Source organism: Gossypium arboreum, chromosome 6 (assembly GCF_025698485.1).
Source record: "Gossypium arboreum isolate Shixiya-1 chromosome 6, ASM2569848v2, whole genome shotgun sequence".
NCBI classification, from domain to species: Eukaryota; Viridiplantae; Streptophyta; class Magnoliopsida; order Malvales; family Malvaceae; genus Gossypium; species Gossypium arboreum.
Genome location: NC_069075.1, coordinates 140,887,793 through 140,910,151, shown reverse-complemented (window position 1 = coordinate 140,910,151; position 22,359 = coordinate 140,887,793). Strand labels below are relative to the sequence as shown.

General features: G+C 29.4%; 2 protein-coding genes across 2 annotated transcripts; both read left to right on the top strand.

Moving 5' to 3' along the window:
- Window positions 1-6,456: 6,456 nt before the first annotated feature.
- LOC108486773 (adenine phosphoribosyltransferase 1, chloroplastic-like) lies at window positions 6,457-9,268 on the top strand. The gene is made up of 6 exons (XM_017790990.2): window positions 6,457-6,722; window positions 6,805-6,915; window positions 7,003-7,095; window positions 7,193-7,342; window positions 7,520-7,578; window positions 8,904-9,268. The coding sequence occupies exons 1-6, from the start codon at window positions 6,635-6,637 to the stop codon at window positions 8,955-8,957; spliced, it is 555 nt and encodes a 184-aa protein (XP_017646479.1). The 5' UTR covers window positions 6,457-6,634; the 3' UTR covers window positions 8,958-9,268.
- An 11,436-nt stretch (window positions 9,269-20,704) lies between these two features.
- On the top strand, window positions 20,705-22,130 carry LOC108484862 (transcription factor RSL2). Its single transcript, XM_017788752.2, has 4 exons — window positions 20,705-21,040; window positions 21,118-21,444; window positions 21,846-21,911; window positions 22,038-22,130. The coding sequence occupies exons 1-4, from the start codon at window positions 20,705-20,707 to the stop codon at window positions 22,128-22,130; spliced, it is 822 nt and encodes a 273-aa protein (XP_017644241.1).
- Window positions 22,131-22,359: the final 229 nt, after the last annotated feature.

Genomic DNA, 22,359 nt, shown 5'->3' with positions numbered 1-22,359 from the left:
GAAAATTTTTAAAATCTAAATTAGTTTTGGTTGAAAACTAACGTCACATGCATAATGCCATAGTGAAGACCCACCCAAAGGCTATACCCCATAATGCATTCATTTCACTAAGTAGAATCGACGCAAAATCGGGGAGGGGGATAGTACTTTGGAACCAAGCGATCATTAGTTGCCGATCATACGGGCGTAATGGGGGGCGGTGAAACCTCATACAATGTACGTTCACTAGAAACTTTCACTAACAATTTATTTTTGTTAAATTCTGCTATTAGTCCCTCTATTTTACGAAATGTGTAAGTTAAGTTTTATTATTTTCAAAATCTGTTGAGACAAACATATTATTGTATAGGTGAATATGCTAAAAGGTCCTTCTAGTATAGGGACTGATTCAATTAGTCCTCTATTATTAAATGGATCAATTTAGCCATTATACTATTAAAAAGAATCAAATAATGTCAAATTAGAATAGAGTTAACTTTATTGTTTAAAAATATCATTTATTGTTTAACAAAATTAATATTTTTAAAGTTTTTATAATTCGTAAATGAAATCTTACATTTAGAAATTGAACTACAAATTCAAGACGTTTTTTATATAGTCAATGTTAATTTTGTTACAATTTGAACTTATTTGATTCTTTTGAATAGTATAGGGACTAAATTGGTCCATTTAATGATAGAGGGATCTCCCAAGTACTTTAACCTTCTCATATGCCTAATGACATTTCAACTTGCTATTTCCATATGTGGACTATCATTTTGCATCAAGATTGAAATCTCAAAATTTAAAAAGTATAGAGATTTAGAATGATACAATTAGAGAATATAGACTAAATCTATACTTGTATATATAGTACAATACTAGTAATTGAATTTAATTAAACGGATTTAACTACTATTGATCAAATTACATTTTGACCATACGAATTACAAGATTAAAATTGACCAATTCAAAAAGCACTAGAACTAAATTCAAAACTTTCACAAAGTATAGAGACTAATAATAGAATTTAACCCTTTTTTGTTGTTGTATTCAAAGGGATTTGATTTGATTTCCTCACTTTCCGCACCTTCCGACAGGAAAATCGGCATTGGCCGATGAATATGATTCCAATGAATCAAGTCTTAATTTATTACTGTCTTAATTATTACCTTTACAGCAAATCTTAGCTTAATACTTCGTGTGAACAAAAATCAAGTCTTTATAATTAATTTAATCATAAAAAATTACATTTAAAAAATTGGGTTTGTTACAAATAAGAGTAAACTATAAAAATAGTCACTTTTGTTTTACTTAGATTACATTTTAGTCACTTATGTTAGAAATGTTACGTTTTAGTCACTTACGTTATCGTTTTGTTACGAAGCGATCACTCTATCGTTAAAATCCGTTACTTTCCTAATGACAGTCTTATGTGGCATTTCAGATGGGTTTTAAATGCCAACTTGGATGTCCAAGTGCTAGGATGAAAGTAGATTTTTAATTAAATAAATTTAATTTGGACTATCATGTAAGATATTCAAGTTGGCATTTAAAACCCTTTTAGATCGCCACATAGGACCACTGATAGGGAGCTAACGGAGCTTAACAGTAGGGTGACCACTTCGTAACAAAACGATAACGTAAGTGAATAAAATATAATATTTTAAATATAAATGACCAAAATGTAATCTGAGACAAACAAAAATGACTTTCTTTATAGTTTATCCTTACAAATAATTAGTTATAAATACTATAGACTTATGATTCACATGAGGCTGAAAACTTGACAACTTGTGTTGTGTTCACATGTTAGTTAAGGGTTTGGTTTGGCAGTTTAGTTCTATCTGTATTGATTTAACACGTGGGAATTTATGACAGTTTTAGATTTTTTTTCTGTGTTGGGAATTGAAAGTCGTGGAATATGATATTCTTAAAAACAACGTTAAAAAAATGTAAAAAAGAAAAAAATTAAATAGATGAACCAACTGACCAAACTGGTTCTTTGTATTAAGACAAGTTTAAATTCGTTGCAACTGATTATGTTGGTTCTCTAGAAAGCTGTAGGAAGTTACGCGAAACATCGGGATAAACACTGCAACACCCACTCCCCGATTAATAGAATCAATATCGTGTTCTGAATCGATACCCTCATCAATTTTCGATTAGACTGGTTGAATAAATTCCCTCTCAAAAATTATGATAATTATGAATATGTTGATTTTAATTTGAATTGCAAATATGTTTTAATTAAAATACGTGAATCTTGAATCTTATTATTAACTAGTTAGTTTTATGATTTGTATTTTTTAATTAAGTAATTTATATTATAATAATTTGATTATGCACCAAATAATTCCTCGAACATGTTTTTATATTTATAATTGTAAAAAGACATTCTAATTAATTTAAGTCAAACTAGTTTAATTTAATTTAATTAGAAAATGACGACAAAAATCCAAAAAAATCCTGATTTACTAGCCTAAATGACCTAAACTAATGAAATAACCTAAATACAAAATGACCCTTACAAAAATTAAAATTCTAATTAACTTGATTCAAAATCAAACTCTATCCATCTAATTGACAAATTTAAGTAGGGTTCTGTGAGGTGTCGAATAGACAGTGACGTCACGATGAGAAGCTTCTCGACGTTGCGACGACAAATGACACTGTGATGACGTGAATGAGGACGTTGCGACTTGGCGGCGTGTTCCCTACATAAATCTGGTTTCTTCTCTTAGTTAAAACCTCTAGTCTTGGCTTATTTAAAGGGATCTCATACCCCTGTTTTGAGCGGGCAATTAAGAAGTCAATTAAAGATGCAGTACTATAAGGTTTTTCTTTTGGGGGGGGACAATATATAGTCGCAGATGAGTTTTGGTGAGAGTTTTCGTGGTAGTTACGGAGAGCATTTTGTTCTCGAGTTAGGGTTTTATATTTCGGGGTTTGAATTTGTACATTTAGTATATATAGATTTTCTCCATATTGTACTCTCGTTTGTTTACTCATTTTGTGAAAAGTCGAAACCTCCTTTGTTCGTGATTTTTATCCTCTTCAGAAGAGTTTTTTTATGTAAAATTTGTGTTTGATCTTTTCTATCTTTTCTATTTCGTTGTTCATATGAGTTGATCTCCAACTAGTTTAAACTACTAATTAAAAAAAAGTTAGATCACTAAAATCCATGAATCAGAGACCAATGTAAGTGCAAGTAGGAGCTTTTAGCTCATTAATTAAATGAAAATTTCTCCTAATGTAAAATCCGCCTTGCTATGAATTTTAAATTAAAAAACTAAAGGAAAAAAAAAATGTTTAAGACGGTTGAACAAAAATGACCCATGCATAAAAAAACATTTAATTTAATCCAAATTAAAAAAATAAGATAAGCATGAAATAATACATAAGAATGGCAACATTATAGTTCAAACAGGGGCAGGCAAAACCGCCTTTTAAGTCATCACTTACCTAATCAAGCACTGTTCTGTTTTGGTTCTTTTTTATAGTTCAGTTTCAGCTCACCTATCGAAAATCTGGGTACAAAAACAAAGGCAAACATGGGTTTCTCGTTTTCTGAAATTTTATCCAATCGATGAAGAATCATTGAACTTATCACATATATATTTTTTCAAAGACACAGTTCGTTACGAAAACGAAAGACATGTGGGTTTTTTTTATTTTTATTTTTCCTTTTTATGGTGCAAAACTTGTTTATGTCGGAAAACAAAACACTACACGAAAGCAAATAACTATAGCAATGTTGGTCTCTTCTGGAAATTTTGGCTTATTGTCAAAGGAACCCTTTGACATTTTCTAGAATTATGGGATTACGCAAATTATGGGTTTTTTTTTTTTTGTGTGTTTTAGTTCAATAGAAGTGGGTCAATCATAAATGCATTTGGTCGTGTCATGGATGACATACATGAAAAATTGATCCATTTTATCTTAGTTAATTGTATATGTCATAAGTCACCTTACTCTTTCTTCAAAAGGCATATTAGTGTCATTGGGTTTGATTTGAAGTAACAAATGATCTATGTTGCTTGCCCCAAATGTTGAGGTGCTTTGTGTGAAATCGAGCAATTAAGATTGGTCTTAAAGGTCTCTTTGGATGGACAGATACAACGTGCAATTTGATATTCTTATTCTTTTTGGTAAAAGTATCATAGATGTTCCTATAGTAGGAGTCAAATTTTATTTTCCCCTCTTTACTATAATATGGGCAAATTAGTATTTATACGTTAGATTAGATAGTAAGCTGATCATTTCTATTTAAAAACCTCATCCATTTCTACAGTTAAAAACTAACGTGATTCACAAAAATAACTAGACAGTTATGCAACGTGTACTTCATGCCAGAGTTTAAGAATAGAAATTGATGAAAACTTTTATAAAATGACTAATTTACTCTTTGAGCTAAAGTACAAGGACTAATTTACCTATATTTTTGAGTCGAGGGGACAAAATACACCATCCAATATAAAGGCCTCCATGGTATTTTTACTTCTTTTTTCTTTTCAAAAGCTGAAGAGTTTACAAACTAATCCTTTTCGAGTTTATAGCCACCCCTTCTACTAATGTCATCTTCAAAATCAAACCTAATTTCTCCAAGTACTATATGTCCGAACACTACACCCTAAAACCCATAACAATTTACTATTTTAATAGTATAATTTAAAAACAAATGAGCATAATTAATACATATATACATTATACAAACTCAGACAAGTGCATTTGGACAAAGCCCAACCCAAGTATTTAGTTGGTCCAGCTTTATTTTGTTATTTATACTCACTTGTGAAAAAAAGCCCACCTAATAACTTGCCAGATTATTATAAGATAATATTTATTTTATTTTATGATAATGACTATTCATGATTTTAATATATTTTCTAACTTAATGTACTCGTTTTTTCTTAAACTAGATCTGTTCTTGGGTTGGGTTACTTATTCAAGCCAGGCTGAAAGTACAAAGTTTTAAAAAATGGGCTTGAGCAAAAAATATGTCTGTTTAAAATATAAGTCGGGCTTGGACTTCAACATTCAAGACTTGAGCTCGATCGACCCGTTTTACATTTTTAATATATTTTATTTTATTTTTATATGTTATGTGATTCATATCACAAAAAATTGTTATATGCAATAATATAATACTATGTAAACGTTAAAAATATGTTAAGTTATTTGAGTTTAAAAAAATAAAAGAATTTAACTTTAAATTCTTAATAAAAGGAAAAACATCTAAATGTTAAATACTAAATTGAAAATAATGTCAGCAGACTCGAAATAAATTTAGGTTAATCATTTACAAATAAGAATAGCTTTAGAAAAATCTTTAAACTTATATTTTGGATCAAGTTGAGCTTGAATAAACATAAAATATACTAATATCATATATAAATTAACTCCAATCCATTCCGACTTTACCATTTAACACCTCTACCCTAAATCAAAATTTGAAACAAAGTTGATTTTTTAAAAAATAGACAAGTTTAGTTCTAAGTTCCAATTTTTTTTATCCTTAATAGTTGGAACTAGGATTATAACTTTATATCAATTTTGGGTCGTGCTGATTTGGATTGATTTTTGATCAGGTCAATTTAGATAGGATTAAATAAACTTTTAATATTTTTTTATCAATTTTGTTCGGGTAATTTTAAAATTGAATTGTGATAAGTTCAGATTATTTAAGTTTGAAGTTGATTTTTGGGTAACATCATTACCAATTTTATCACTTATAGTTTTGGTTATTTTAAGTTATTTATTTGGATGGTTTAGATTCAAATTTTCATTGTTTTGAGTTTGGATGTTTTTAATTTCAAATAAATTAAATTAAATTTATTATTTTTATAATAAATAGAATTAAATCAAATTTAAATTTTTGTGCCGAAGCTAGACACAATAAGAAGATATTTAAGCCAATGTCAAATACGTCAAATAAAATAAATAAATTACAGTTGGTTGCTTATTTATTTATTTTTGATATTTGTTAGGGCAAACTACACTCAAGGTCACTGTTCTATTAATAAGTTTGTATTTTAGTGACTCAATTTCAAAAAGTTATAAAATAGCCACTGAATTATTCGAAAGTTCGCATTTAAGTCATTAGGTTATTAAGTTTTTTTTTTTCAAGTTTAGTTGGTGAGTTTCAAGTAACAATTCAACGATCAGTACAGTAAAATAATACTCATCGATGAGTAGAAAAACATACATTAGATCCAAGCTGATTTGATAGTCAGTGTCAAAGATTGGGAAAGAAAGTTGTTTGAATTTCGATTCAAAACTGATTCATGAAAAAAACTAAACTATAGAGCTTTCAATTGGAACTGACAATGTGAGCGAAGAAGGCCATACAATAGTGATATTAACAACTCAATGACTTGAATAAAAATATTCAAATAGTTCAATGATCATCTTGTAACATTTTTAAGTTTAGTGACCAAAACGTATGGTTACTAATAGTTCAATGACCTTGGGTGTAGTTTACCCTGTTGGTTATTAGGGTTGGTCACTCTGACAACTAGGCAGACTCCCTCTTTCACAGCTACTTTGCTCTCTCCCGCAAAACCCAAAATCAATATCATCCGAGTCGACCCGTCCCCGTGTTGAGTTTCATCAGCGAGTCACCAACTCAGTTAAAAAATCAACTAAACAAAAAATGGCGTCTCAAGATGAACAACAACAAGACCCTCGTATCCCCAAAATTTCTTCTGCAATTCGTGTCATCCCAAACTTCCCCAAACCAGGTTTCAAACAAAACATACTTTCGATCCCTTTTTTTGGTTTTTCTTTTTATCCTTTAATTGTTCTTTTCATTTTTTGGTTCAGGGATCATGTTTCAAGACATAACAACTTTGCTTCTTGATACCAAAGCATTTAGTGATACTATTGATTTGTTTGTTGAAAGGTACAAAGGGCAAAATATATCTGTTGTTGCAGGTAATTTCCAGTAATAGTTTTTTTTTTTTTTTTACTTTAATAGTGTATATTGTACATATTTCTTTATAATTGTATGGTAAAATGCAGGTATAGAAGCAAGGGGATTCATATTTGGTCCACCTATTGCATTGGCTATTGGTGCCAAGTTTGTTCCTATGAGGAAACCCAATAAGTTGCCTGGTATATATATAAATATGATTTTTGTTGAGTATTGTTGATTGTTGCATTTTGTTTAGTGATCTTTGTGGTAATTGTTAAATTTTTTGATGTTTATTAGGGGAGGTTATCTCCGAGGAGTATTCTTTAGAGTATGGAAAAGACAAAATGGAGATGCATGTCGGTGCCGTGCAAGCTGGAGAACGTGCTTTGATAATAGATGATCTCGTTGCCACCGGTGGAACCTTGTCTGCTGCGATTAGGCTACTTGGTAGTTCAATTTTATATAAAAACGTCAAAAGTAATATGCTAGTGTGTTGCTATGAGTGAGCTGCTATGAGTGAGCCTTTGAACTAAGGGGAAATTACAAGAGATTGCCTTAGGATTTCCTTTTTGTCGTATTAGAGCATTGCTTTGCTATTTACATGAATGATTGTTTCGTTTGCAGAGCGAGTCGGCGTGCATGTTGTGGAGTGTGCTTGTGTTATCGAATTATCAGGTTTAAAGGTATGTGGTGCTAATCTCATACCTCTTGCTGCCTTATCAATCACAGTTCGTGTGATGAACCTGAGCTTTAAACACATATTTTGAAACCATAATGACTGATAAAACTAAGGTTGAGCTTATAAACTCTAATAAAAATATGCCATGGAGAAGTTTGTAGTTAGGCATCTTTAGGGACTAATAATAAATATTTAGAATCATAATTCATCTTTTGAACAGCAAGAAAACAAACAAATGTCATAGTATTGTAGAGGAAAAAGTATTCTAGATGTTGCTTACGATGATTAGAAAGCTAATTGCGAGTTCTTTTGAGAAACAATGAATCTCATTCCTGCTCGAGTTTCATAGTTGCAAAGTGTTAATCTTCTTTTTCAGCCTATGCTAATGCCAAAAGACATGTCTGATAGGTGTGCAGTGGACCTGCTTGTACCCTGCCTACTTATTTAGACTGCTTGGCCTAACACTAGCACATGTTAGGCTGAGCAGTAAGTTCTCAAACATATAGTAGTTTCGATGTCAGCTTCTAACACTATATATTTGTTCTGTTATGAACATTATGTTGGGTGTCAAAGGTGGTTGATTTCTAATGAACTAGTTGTTATCCTTTTTGTTCATTTGAGGTTTGTACAATAGCATCTCTATCATTTCTTTTAAAATAAAACTAAAATTTATTATAGTTAATTTCATGTTAAATTACCATTGTTTATCAAATTCAACAAAAGCATAAAGGCATGGATGTAATACCAAATGCAAATTTGTGACCATGTATGAACTAGCACTCTAGTAGAGCTTTGAAATTACTGACCATTAGTCTTTTTCTACGGTAAAAGTACCATGGAGGCCCATGTACTAGGAGTCGGATTGTATTTTGTCCCCTTTACTCAAAAAATAAGCCAAATTAGTCCCTGTACGTTATATCAAAAAGCAAATTGACCCTTCTGTTATAAATTCCATCCATTTATAATATTAAAAACTGGTCCCCATATGTTATCATGAGGTAGACTTGGCATGCCATATGGAACCATTTGGTTATTCTATTAGCAATGTCAGTTTTTAACAGAAGAAATAGATGAAATTTTTAACAAAAAAGATCAGTTTACTCGTTGATCTAATGTATAAGGATTAATTTGCCCAATCTTTTAGGTAAGGGGGCAAAATGCAATCTGACTCCTAGTACTGGGGCCTCCATAGTACTTTTACCATTTTGCTACTGGTTTCTGACTTCTGGTGTGCTATGAATCATGCATAAACTAAACCATATTCTCCCGATATCAGTTACCCATTAATGTTTGCTTTCCTTTCTTATTCTTTCTCGGTTTCTATTTCAGGGTCGGGAACGGTTAGGAGATACACCGCTGTTTGTTCTTGTAAACTCGGCTTGATCTCACAAGTGTTGTGGTGGTGGTAGATGGGCATTGTTTGTTGCACTTTTTAGAGTTTTCAATATATAGCTACAACTTTGCCTAAAGGCCTAACAAGTCTATTTGGTTGAATAAAAAATGCTGCACTTGGTAAAAGTTTTAGTGGATTGAACCATGATAATATAAGGTTTAGGTGTTGTTGATGATGATATTCTTCTAGGCGAGTGTTCATTGCATTTGTAATAATATTTTGAGCAAAAGTGGCTTTGAGTGAAAGGTCTTGTTTGTTGATACAAGAGATTCTGTTGTTAATGCCATTGTTGTGTTTTTAAGTTGCTGAATTCACCATTTATTGACCTTTGTTTTTCGTTTCTACTATTCTATTTTTAATCCTATGTTCCCGCATGAAATAAGTGAATAACCTAGGGTTGTAAATGAGACTAACACACTGCTGCTCGCTAGTGATTCGAGTTTAACAAAAAAACTTAATTTGGTAATTATTGAGCCAAACTCCGTAATATTTGATTCAAACTACTCGTCAGTCTAATTGAGTTATTTATTTATTAAATATATTTTTATATTGTGAAATTGCATTTTTACTCTTATTATATAATAAGAGCTGAGTGAGCTTAATTGAGCTTGAAGCCTTGAGCTTAGCCCAAACTTAGAAATTGATGTTTGATCGAGTTAGAGTCAAATATCGAGCTTCAAATTTTAGGTTTGCTATTATTTAGGTTCGACTTAATTTAATGCATGTATTAATTTTGACTTAATTTAGTCCTCTACCTTTATAATTCCATTGGTTAGTTTAAAGTAAGTAAATGAGACATAGGTGCTCATAAGTTATTCGAGTTTTACACGAAAAAAACTCGAACTTGATCTGGTAATTATCAAGTTGAGCTTGAGCAACTTGAGCTATCAATTGAGTCGAATTCATGCATTGTAATACTCGATTCGAATTGTTCGTGAGCGTAATCAAGTTTTTCATTTAAATATATTTTATAATATGAAATTATATATTTACTCTTATTATATAAAAAGAGCTTAAATACAAATGAGTTTGAGCTTGAATACTAATGAGTTTAATTGAGCTTGGGTTTGAACTTGAGTTTGAAAATTGATAAACGAGCTTATTCGAACTCCAATTCGAGCTTAAAATTTGATGTTTAGTCGAGCTTAAGCCGAGTATTGAGTCTCGAATGTTGAGTCAAGTTCGAGCTTGCTAGTATTCAAGTTGACTCTACTCAATTACATCCCTAGTCTCTGTTTTGTTTTTTTGCCACAATTACATCCCTAGTCTAAAGAGTGTTTTTAAGAAGAAGAAAAATTACATCATCATTTTAATCGAAATAATTTTGACATCATTTGGTCCTTTACTTTTATAATTTCATTGGTTAGTCTAAAGTAAGTAAATAAGACATTCACAAGCTATTTGAGTTTTTCTAAAAAAAACCTCGAATTCAATCAAGTAATTATCGAGTTGAGCTCGAGCAACTTGAGCTATTAGCCGTGTTGAATTCATGCACTGTAATGCTCGATTCGAATAGGTAGCAGGCATAATCGAATTTTTTTATTTAAATAGATTTTTATAATATGAAATTATTTTTTTACCCTTATTGTATAAAAAGAGCTTAAATACGAATGAGCTTGAGCTTGAATATCAATTAACTGTGCTTGAGTTCGAAAATTGATAAATGAGACTAATCAAGCTCTAGCTCGAGTTTAAAATTTGATGTTTGATCAAGCTTTAGTTGATTATTGAGTCCCGAATTTTGAGTCAAGCTCGAGCTTGCTAGTATTTAGGTTGACTCTGCTCAATTATATCCCTAGTCTAAAGAGTGTTATTAAGAAAAAAAATTACATCAACATTTTAATCGAAATAATTTTGACATAATTTGGTCCTCTACTTCTATAATTTCGTTGGTTAGTCTAAAGCAAGTAAATGAGATATTGGTGCCTACAAGCTATTTGAGTTCTACTTGAAAAAACTCAAATTTGATTTGGTAATTATCGAGCTGAGCTCGAGCAATCAGTCGAGTCAAATTCATGCACTGTAATACCTGATTCGAATATGTTGCGGGCATAATCAAAATTTTCATTTAAATTGATTTTTATAATATGAAATTACATTTTTATCCTTATTGTATAAAAGAGCTTAAATACAAACGAGCTCAAGCTTGTGTTTGGACTTGAGAACGAAAATTGATAAATGAGCTTATTCAAGCTCTAGCTCCAGCTTAAAATTTGATGCCAGATCAAGCTTGAGCTGAGTATCAAGTCCCGAATATTGAATCAAGCCCAAACTTTCCAATATTCAGATTAACTTTGCTCAATTACACCCATAGTCTGAAGAGTTCTCTAAAAAAGGAAATTACGTCCACATTTTAAGTGGAATAATTGACGATGTTAATTATTTGAACTATCTAATTACATTATAAAAATAAAGCATAAGATTACGTGAAATTAGAGTATAAAAACTAAAGAAGGATGAAAACTATAATTTTACCTCATATATATTAGAAAGTAGAAATAGTTATGGTCTTCATACAACTTATCACCATTTACAAATACAGACATACACATATTATATATTGTAGATTAAGAATACAGATATTTTAACTAAATAAAAGTACAATTATATGCTTCTTTTTATAATAAAAAAATCTGCATGCTCTTCCCAACTATATTTTATTTTCAAAATTCTTTCTTTCTTTTTTTCTTATTTTAAAAATCAAAAGATATATTAAAAAATGAAAAAATCAATTTTTTTGTATGTTTACATGAACAACAAGCAAAACTAATTTAAATTTATTTCTATGATTCATTTTAGTCAGCCAACTCTCCCACCAAATAATAAAAATAAAAGTTGAAGTCTGTTAATTATTTATGCACATAAGTGACCCCTTCATTTAATTATTATTTAGGTATAATTTTCCATATTTCCCATGATGTAATACTACATTAATACTAAAAGTTGACATTTCATTACTTTATATTTTCTTTAACCATTATTATATGTACCTATAAAAGACAAGTTCAGTGAGCATTGACTTTTTTTTTAGTTTAATAATTACAAGCAAAAGATAAGACAATTATATAAAAATAATGGTTGAATTCAGTTATTAGTATCTGTACTTTTCAAATTTTAAAATTTCAGTCCTCATTAAAATCCAATACATCAAACACACTATCATATGCGTAATATGTTTAGGGACTTATAATGATTCAATTGGAGAATATAGACTAAATTTACAACTGTATGCGTAGTACAGGACTAGTAATTGAGTTTAATCAAACGGATTTAATCATTCTTGTTTGGGTCGGACGTAAATTGAACAAATTAAAGCATAGGGACTAAATCCACAACTTTCATAAAGTACATGTACTAATAACAGAATTTAACCAAAAAACAATTAATTGATATTTTATTAATTGAAGAGTAATAATTTCAAGAATTAATATACCTAAAAATTCTTAGGGAGGCCAATTGAAGAAGATATTTTCTTTGTCCCCATTCATGACAATAATATAAATGAACTATATATAGACACTAATACTTAAAAAATTGAGATGCTTTGTAGAAATTAATTATGCACATAAATAAATAAATATATATATATACTTGTATATGTATATATAACTAAGATGAAGGAGGAAAAAATTAAAACTTCTAGTAGCTTGACTTTCCTTTTAGAACAAATTTTAGTAATATATTGGCTTTACTTTTGTTAATTTTTTTCATTTAATTTCAATTTTTTTAGTATTAATCTGGTTTGTGATTTATTTTTTAATTTCTTTTGTCAAAAATATTAATTGCATTTTAGTTTTATTTTTATTAGTTTATATTAAAATTCGGATTAGTTGAAAACTTTATAATGCTTATGTTTCTAAATAATAATTTAATATAAGAGAAATACATATTAACAATAATGTTACTTGAAAGTTTCAGAAACTAATAAGAGATGCATTACCTTATGAGAGAGTATGCTTGAGTAGTGCTAGAAGCAGTGCTTCGAGCAATGCAAATTGCTTCATGGATTGCTGAAAAACAAATACGAACACAACAATATGATTATGTAGTTCGGTTTCCCGAAGTTTGTGGGACCTTGTTCAGAGAGATAATCTACTATCATAACACCTAGTATAACAAGTGATTCAAGTTTTAACACTCACCAGTTTAACAACCTCACTTTAGTACCTAAGATCTAGATCTTTATTCTCTAAATTTCCCCCCCAGAAACCAAGTAATTCACTTGTTTTCACACTCAATGCCTTCACAATTACAAGTTCATTATTGAATGTATAAGTGCTAAAACTCTTAGTACATAACCTATACAAATCTCAAGTATTTAAACTGCTTTTGATTTGCTAACATACTTACAATCAATCTTCCTACCAAAGTAGCAAGGTAATCATCACGGAGAATATTTTCAATAAGTCCAGCTTAAGTCTTCAAATCTTCAGTATATGTGACCAAGTTACCCGACCGATCCAGACTCCTTAAAATAAGGAAACCGGTTTGCTTAATCCAATTCAAACCAATCTTCAAGATATGTTTTCTATAAATGGTTTGGTCTTCAGAAATGGACTTGCACACGTCCAAAATATTAGCGAAGATTACAACTAAAAGATTTTGTTTACAAAAATTGAAAACTTTAAAAATGGCAAGTTATGAGGCTGAGCAGTGCCAGATGCAGCAGGCACTGCTTGTAGCATTATTCTTTTCACTCATCTCTTAATTGCCTCAACACCTTGATTAACTGCCAATAGTTGTGTCCTAACCACACTGTTAGGTCGCTCTAACAATAAACTTAGGTAAACTAATTAGGCATTGTTATAAGCCCTCGAGAAACCCCATCGTATCAATGATACATGAAAATCAGGTCCCAAATGGTCTATCTTCCTCAATTGTAGAAATTTTACTTTCCATGTAATATCTACTTTAATGGTTTTATTAGATATTATTTTGTAATTAAAAAATCTTAAATTTCTTTAGTTCCAATCTCAAATTTTACTAGACAAGTCTAGTGTAAGAGGATCTAGTTTGGGCTCTCAAAAATTTGGATATCTACACTTAATTAGCATTTCTAGACCTTAATCCTTCTATATTTTGCATTCTAATGTTGATAACTTCCATTGTTACTGTTAAATCCACGGATAACTAATTTGTTATGTGATTAGTGGCGAATATTGGTGATAAGATGATTAAATAAGTTGTTGTAAAGACTTATATTGTTGCTTGCTTAGATTGGTGATTTTAACGCATGCTTATAATTGACGACTATAGGCATGATTAGAATTACGAAAAATAAGAGATCTAACCCTAGTTGACCAAACCAATCTAGCTTGTTAAGCACAATGAGTTAAAAGATGTGGTGTATGCTAGGCTTACAAGCGGGAGCTGGGGTTTAATGGTGAATTCTACTTTTCAAGGCGAGTCAAAGAGACCCGGAGGGGTTAGGATTAGTGGAAATATATTTAGGGTCAACAAGTTTATGTTTAACCATTAATTCACCAATTGAATCCACTAATCACTAATTCTATAGTTGTTAGGAAAGTTAAATTTGAGATTGTTAAGTTCTTAATTACTTGAGTGATTACCTTCAAATTGGTTATATTGATAGCTCTATGAGTTCTATTAGAATGGTAATCCATAAGATTAGTCGAACAATTTTGTTTACATTAGCTCAATTTAAACTAATATTATCCCTATAGGGATTTAATCCTTTTCTATTTTGAAAGTATTTCATTGTAATATATTATTGCAATAATATTCGTGCACTTTTGATATTGACTAGACTTTTAAATTGAATATATTTTGTAAGCCTAATAGCTAACCATCAATGGATGGTCGCAAGGTCATGTTAGGATCTACTTATAGACTCCTCTTATCACATCTTAGCACACATAAAATAAAGTCTTCTATAACTCTACCACAAACTTTCAATAATATGATTAAGTCACATCTTAGTAATAAAATGTAGGTGTGAAAACATGTTTTTTTTTTTTTGCTCTATTGTTAATAATTTTAGTTTTAACATACTTTGTCACAAAAGAATTTGCTATTGTGACAAAATTAACTATCACAAAAAAAAAAGTTATTGTGATAAAGTTAATAGTTACAAAAGAATGAAGATATTGTGACAAAGACGAAAGGCGTGATTGATAAAATAAAAAGAGAATTCTATGTGTTTGTTGGGAAAGTTGCTATTGCTTATTCCATGTCCTGTTATAACAAAATTGTTTCTCTACTTAGCCGATTGACTCGGGTCTTGAATAAGTTTCATTTGTACCAAGTTTGGTTCACTTGAAAGTGACATATTTAACAAAACTAGAAGTGTGGGTTGACTAGGGTGTTAAGACTCTCAACTGAATTGCTTGAGGTGATTGAGTTAACATGAAAGTCTTATTATTAAAATGCTATTTTTTGGAGATAAATATCATATTTGTTCAAGAGAGTTTCGGAATAGTTGGAAGACTAATTTATAAAAACTTTTATGTGATAACTAATAGGATAATTTCAACTTTTAAATAGGGGTTTAAAACCTATCAAAACACTATTGATTGATCACTTGTAAAGCCTACAAATAGGTTGTTTTGTGCCGCACATCAAAGAGTAATTTTTTGAATGTTTTTGTCCATAGCTTTGTTGTGTTCTTGTGGTTATTTTTTTGACACTCTTTTGGGTATTCTTTGGAGAGTTTATTGATTGTATTGTGAGATATTTGAGTGAGTGATTTGTAACAGTTGAGGTTAGTATTGGTGCTGCAATTACTTCTTTATGTAAGGATAGATTAGGCTTAAGTCAATAGATGATTCAGATGATTCAGATGATCGTTAAAATAAAATCATTCATTAGATGAGGTTTCGTAGACATAAGACCGTTGTGTCTGAATTACGTTAACAAAGATTGGCTACGTCGATTTTTTTTTGCTCTTATATTTTTCTCACTTTTTTTTTTCTAAACTACCATTACAACTAAACTACCATTACAACTAACTTTAAATAAACAGACAACAAGTGACAACCTGAAAATTAACCACTAATAATTTAAGTTCTCTTCATCACTAGAAGACACCAAAACACCGCTTTGACACTAACAATTGTATCTCTTTTAAAACCTTTCAAAATTCTTTCAGACCACCACTAACCTCGACACAGTGTATGAATCACATCCACTCTCGAACCCCACCTTTTGTACCAACAAGTTCTATCATGTTGATGCTGTTGAAGAAATTGAAAGCTTAGTTTTACCAACCACGACTCCCCCCACGTTAACATGGCTTCTCAACACATCAATAATAATTATATTAATTTTCACACTACTCCATTTCATTCTCTTGGAGACTTATCTCTCTAATTATTATATACATATATACGAATATACCTAATTAAGTCTTTACTTAAATTATTTAGCACTTAAACAAAAAAAATCCCTTTCATCTTTGTCAATTAAAGTCGACCCACAGTTTATTCGTCTTAAAGATTATTTTCTTTCATATGGTGTATTTAATTTTTGGATAATTTTTTAAGAAATACTTTTTTTTTATCATAGGATTAACCATGTTCTTTTCATGTTTTTAAATTTGAAAAGAATGTAGCAATTCATTCAGGCAATGAGAATGCTCTAAATCCTTGTATTCTTTGTTCATTTGGAATTCAATCCTTCTAATTTTAAAAGAATTTAAAACTGCAATCATTATAGGGATAAATATAAAAACTATGCATAACTTTAATCTAATGTGTAATGTCATATATGAACTTTAAAGTTGTGCGATTTTATGCATGAAATCTTAATTTGATTCAATTTTCATAAATCACTAACAATATTATCGAATTATCATAATTTTATGTTGATATATTGCATACACGAATGATTATCTTAATCCAATGTAAGAATAAATCTATGTATTCATTTATTTAAATATGTACAATTGAGTAAAAATCAAAGTTTTATATATATATATATATATATATATGAACCACAATTCATGTTTCATGTGTATAATTGTACTAGATTAGAGTTCATATATATATATAATTGATATTTATCCCACCTTATATTATTATTTTGTCATTTTTTATTTCCTAAAATCAAGGAGAAAAAATGTAAACCAATACCAAGAAATTAGTGAAAATTAGTGAGGATGGAACAGCTAATATTAGATTCCAAAATGAAGAATAAAATCAGATTTTGACAAGTTAAAAAAAACTCAGTGCAACTAATTTTTTTTTTTATTACATGATTTTGCTCCTACAAATTTTCCGACATGCTAGAGTTTTTGTTGTTTGAAAGGTCGTGCAATGGCCGGTGCAAAGCTCCTAACAACACCAAGTGTCCTTATCGAAAATTTTCCCTTCAAAACAAAGAATTTTCATAAATAAAAAATTTATAAAAAAAACTTAAAAAGTCTCCGGCTGACACGTAAGTTTCTCAACGAGGGTTTCGGCGGAATCATAGGGTTCTTAAAAGTACAATAATTCTGAAGTATGTTTTTGGCTTTGTTCAGGTAATCTAATGGATTAATTATCAATCACATCGTGGATTAGTATATAAATATATATGGATTTATATTTAACATATCAACGAGGTTTAATTTTATATGTTATTAATGAATTAGATTTTAATACATCATTATAAATGTAATTATTTGAATTTTTTTTGAATAATCTCGTTATAAGTTTTGATCATATATGTTCTTTTTGGCACAAAGCTTAGAACTACCCATCGTCCCTCTCCCTAAACCATAAATAGGAGGATAATGCGACTCAGCGTACTCGAATTCAATCAGCTTATTTGGATTTATTTTTAAATCTTTTTTATTATATGTTATTATCTATTTTTTTACCATGTTTAATTCAATATTTGATTATTTTGCTATCCAAGGTAAAAACTTGATCCAATCAACTTGAATTCAAATTTGACTTAACTATATGTTGATTGAACCATAGTTTAGTTGATATTATTACTATTATAACAATAAAAAAGATATGGGTTTGAGCGTATATAAATAGACTCGAAACAACCAAAACCCAAAATACTTAAAAGAACTTGAACAACTTATAATGATCTGACTTAAAAACCCTAAATCTCAAACCTTAATAACTTAAAATCTAAATTAATTAACCTCACTCAAAATTGATAATGTATTAAATACGAACCTATTATATATATAAACTAAAATCCCACAAGTGGGATCATAATGAGTTTGTCATAGATATAGTGCTTCAGCTTTGAAGGAATCTTGGGTTAATTTATTTATTTATTTCTCACGAAGTTACTTATATTCATATCTATAGTTTGGGTGTTCACAAAATCTGATCAGAGATTTTAGTTCATTTTATTTAGGGTATAATTTTAAACATGGAGCATCTTTTAGTTCATTTGCCACGTACATGGCTAATCCATGTCCTTAATTAATTTGCCACGTAAATTATAAACATGAAAAAAAAAGAAAGATGCTCGAAATTCGAAAATAAAAATGCCTGTCTGGTTATTACATTTCATCATCTGTTGGGGAACAAATTATACTTTTTGCATTTTTATTTATAACTTTCACATGGTTTAGGGTTATAAATAAAACTCTTCATCGGCTGCATGCTTTTTGTGCAGCTATTGGCTATGAGAGTCAACCTTACCCACCATATAAGTATAAATATGTGTATATATATTTCAAGGATCATATATTTTCATTCATATTCGAATATGTATTAAACATAATTATCGAATACTTTTAGTATAAGGCTAATATAAATCTATCAGAAACACTTATCACATTCTGTTCACAAAATCTATTTATACTAAAAGAGAAGGGATTGTCCAAGATCTAAACTTTATACTAAAGATTTGAAATTTTGAGTAAATTAAAAATGTGTAACATTTTTTCGATTTAATACAAAATTTTACGTGTATGATAAATACTATTATAATATTAGAAGATGTGTATATATATCATTTGAAGCGTCAAAACTGAGTTGTAAAGAGATGGGTTTGTACACTACCAATTATCTAACCTATGGATAATATTAATTTGATAGTTTTTCATAGCAAGAAGATAAGAAAAGGGATTAAATTGCAAAAACAACAAGTGTTAGGGTTGGTGCCAGTTAGCCCGTTTAGGACAAGGAGCGAGTTTGGCGGTTACATTGTCGGAATTTTAAGTTCATTTAAAAAAAAAAAAACACAAATGTCATACTCATTTTCCACGATCTGGCCGTCCCTTTTGTTCCAATTTCTTTGTTTAATCTTCTAACATTCCTCATGCTTATTATATTCAAGGGAAAGACTCCCACGTTCTTACATTAAAAAATTGGGGCCAAATTAAGACTACTCTTATCGATTTAGTTTACATTGTATTAGTTTTTAATTGTGTTGTAATAGTTTTGTGATTTTATTTATGTTGTAATAATTTGATATTTATAGTTAATTAGATATGTATTTAATTTTATATTTTCATCGTATCATGCTTATAACACTTTCAAAAAAAAATTAAGGGTCAAATTTTAAATACAAATTTTATATATATTAAAAATAAAATTTACAAATAATTTATATTAATTATTTAAAACATTTAAATTTTATGTTTTATATATCATAATATTAACAATAAGTTAATATACTTTTTTATATTTATATTATAATCTATGTTAAATATTTATTAATATTAAAATATTACAAAATAGTAAAGAAATGAGGAAAGAAGTATATTTCAGTATTTGATTCAATTATTCTATCAATTATGGAATTTTTATTAATTGATAAGAATTAAAGATTGTATGTTAATTTAATATATTTTCATTTAAATTAAAATTTACAAATAATTTATATTAATTGTTTAAAAATATTTAAAATTAATATTTTAAAATATCATTTAAATTATTATCTTTTGCTTTATAACATAACATGTAAATCAAACATTCTAACTTTTTGTTGCGATAGTTTTTAAAACTTTTTTTCACAATAATTTTTAAAAACACTTTTAAAAAATAATTCTAAAGTAGTGTATATAACTTCACTAATCATAATTAATCACATTTAGTGACCTCTCAATGATTGTTGTTAGACCCCTTAAGTCATTTTAATTGCACTTTTTAATAGGTCCAAGGTGTTTAAGGGTCATTGTAACCCTTTTTGCATTATTTTAATCTATCAATTCATGAACTTAGCCACCTTATGAGTTGTACTTTGCCTGGTTTTGGCCCCACACAGTGGACTCCTGGATTAGTAACACAATAATTATCTGGAATTTAAAAATAAAAATAAAAAAAGAAACTCTATAAACTAATATAAGTCAAATCCCTTACATTCTTTTTGGTAAAATATGCTATATAAGTCCTTATACTTTCTAAAAATTTAGAATTTAATCCTTATATTCTTATTGTCGCAAATTTAATACTTTACTTTTCAAATTTCACAATTCATGTTCAATTATTAATATTGTTAATTTTTTTATTAAATTTAGGTTCATTACGTTATTTTTTATTTACATGACTATTAAGTGAGTTTTTTTAATTTCAAAATGTCGATTAATAAATTTTACCAAAAAAAATTAAGAATGTTAACAGCTGAACTTAATTTTTGACATTTGAAAAATAAAGAGACTAAATTCTAAAATTTTAAAAAGTATAGAGACTTATAATATATTTCAACTTTTTTTTAGGGTTTTGGGATATATAAATGTCTCTTTCTCTTAGCTCACCTCAAACCACCATTTGAGACCCTTCAAGTACCAAACAAACCCCAAAAATCCTCCTCCTATTTTGTCTCAATGGAGTCACTTGCAAATTTCCCGAATGGAGAATGGGAGTACTCATTCAACAAATTATTCTCCATTGATGACCACCTTGATTTCTCGTTTCCATTAGAACATGATGAGGGTTTGAGCTTTATAAACCCTGAAATCAATGAGATTTTATTGCCTTCTAGTAATGCTTTCGATTACAATTCTGTTGCAACCTACGACCTTACCTGTTCAAATCATGTTGCTGTAACAAATGACATCACCATGTCATTTGACTCGTTTCCCCCACTATTCCCCAGCACTCCAATGGAAGGCAATGTCAACAATGTCATCGAAGATTTGAACACAAAGAAACGACCTCGGGTACATACACACACTCATGTATATATGTGTATGTGTCTTGTTATAGCGTTTTCTAATTCATGGTTTGGAATGTGCAGGCAATGTCAAAAGGTTGTAAGAATGTGCAGAGGTCAAAGAAGAACCGCAATGAAAGGGAATGTAATAATTACATTGGTGTGGAAAATGGACATAGTTCAAGTACAACATGTAGTTCAGAGGACGATAGTGTTTGTCAAGACATTAATAGTAATGGTGGGGGTGCAACCTCGGATACCAAAGCTTCTCAAGCTCTTAACTTGAACGGAAAGGCAAGAGCTAGTAGAGGATCAGCAACTGATCCCCAAAGTCTTTATGCAAGGAAAAGAAGAGAGAGGATTAATGAGAGGTTGAGGATTTTGCAGCACCTTGTCCCCAATGGAACTAAGGTAATTAACCAATTGGTTGATTTTTGTTCCATTTTGGCATCCTGTTTATTATTTTAATAATCGAAATAATTATTTTTAATAGTGTTACCTATTTGATTTAGTTAGTGATAAAAGGGTCCCATCGAACTGGTAAAATTATATTTTAACTCATAAAATACATAATTTAATTTTGTTTCTAAATTTTATTTTTTTAACTTCGCTCTCGCTAATGACATTATAAAATGAAAGAGATGAGATATATCAAATTAAAGTAAAAAATTAAATCTCAAATTTGAGTATAGTAGAGAGATCAAATCATTATACTTGTATAACCTATATATTGGATTTATATATTATTTTGATAGAAAATATGGGGTTTGTATTAATTTATAATTAATACATTCAATTTGATGAAATTACAGGTTGATATCAGCACAATGCTTGAAGAGGCTGTCCACTATGTCAAGTTTTTGCAGCTACAAATCAAGGTAAACTGAGAAAAAGAAAATTTACTGATACCCTAATTGAAACAAAATTAGGGTCTTAAACCATTAAATTACTAATATGAAATTGCCTTTTTTTTTTTTGTTTTTTGCATGATGCATGGGTTGCAGCTTTTAAGCTCTGATGATCTATGGATGTATGCTCCCATTGCTTACAATGGTGTTGATGTGGCACTCAACAAGAAGATCTCTACACTTTTATGACACTGAAAATGGAGAGTTGCCCCTACACTGAATTAATTTATAAGTACCTAATTTAATTGACAACGGTTCAACAACTGAAGAGAATAATAATACTGTACTATATCATATTATGATATATATATATATATATAGTTGCTGACTTGTAGTATGAATGAAATTAAATGAAAATTTTCAATCATGAGCAGTAATGAATGAATTACTATCCTATCTGTTTCATTCTATTTGTATA

Coding starts and splice junctions, on each gene's coding strand:
- LOC108486773 (XM_017790990.2), top strand. CDS start 6,635: ATGGCGTCTCAAGATGAACAACAACAAGACCCTCGTATCCCCAAAATT. Junction 6,723..6,804: donor CCCAAACTTCCCCAAACCAG/GTTTCAAACAAA, acceptor TTTTTGGTTCAG/GGATCATGTTTCAAGACATA. Junction 7,579..8,903: donor TCGAATTATCAGGTTTAAAG/GTATGTGGTGCT, acceptor TTTCTATTTCAG/GGTCGGGAACGGTTAGGAGA.
- LOC108484862 (XM_017788752.2), top strand. CDS start 20,705: ATGGAGTCACTTGCAAATTTCCCGAATGGAGAATGGGAGTACTCATTC. Junction 21,445..21,845: donor TTGTCCCCAATGGAACTAAG/GTAATTAACCAA, acceptor ATGAAATTACAG/GTTGATATCAGCACAATGCT. Junction 21,912..22,037: donor TTTTGCAGCTACAAATCAAG/GTAAACTGAGAA, acceptor CATGGGTTGCAG/CTTTTAAGCTCTGATGATCT.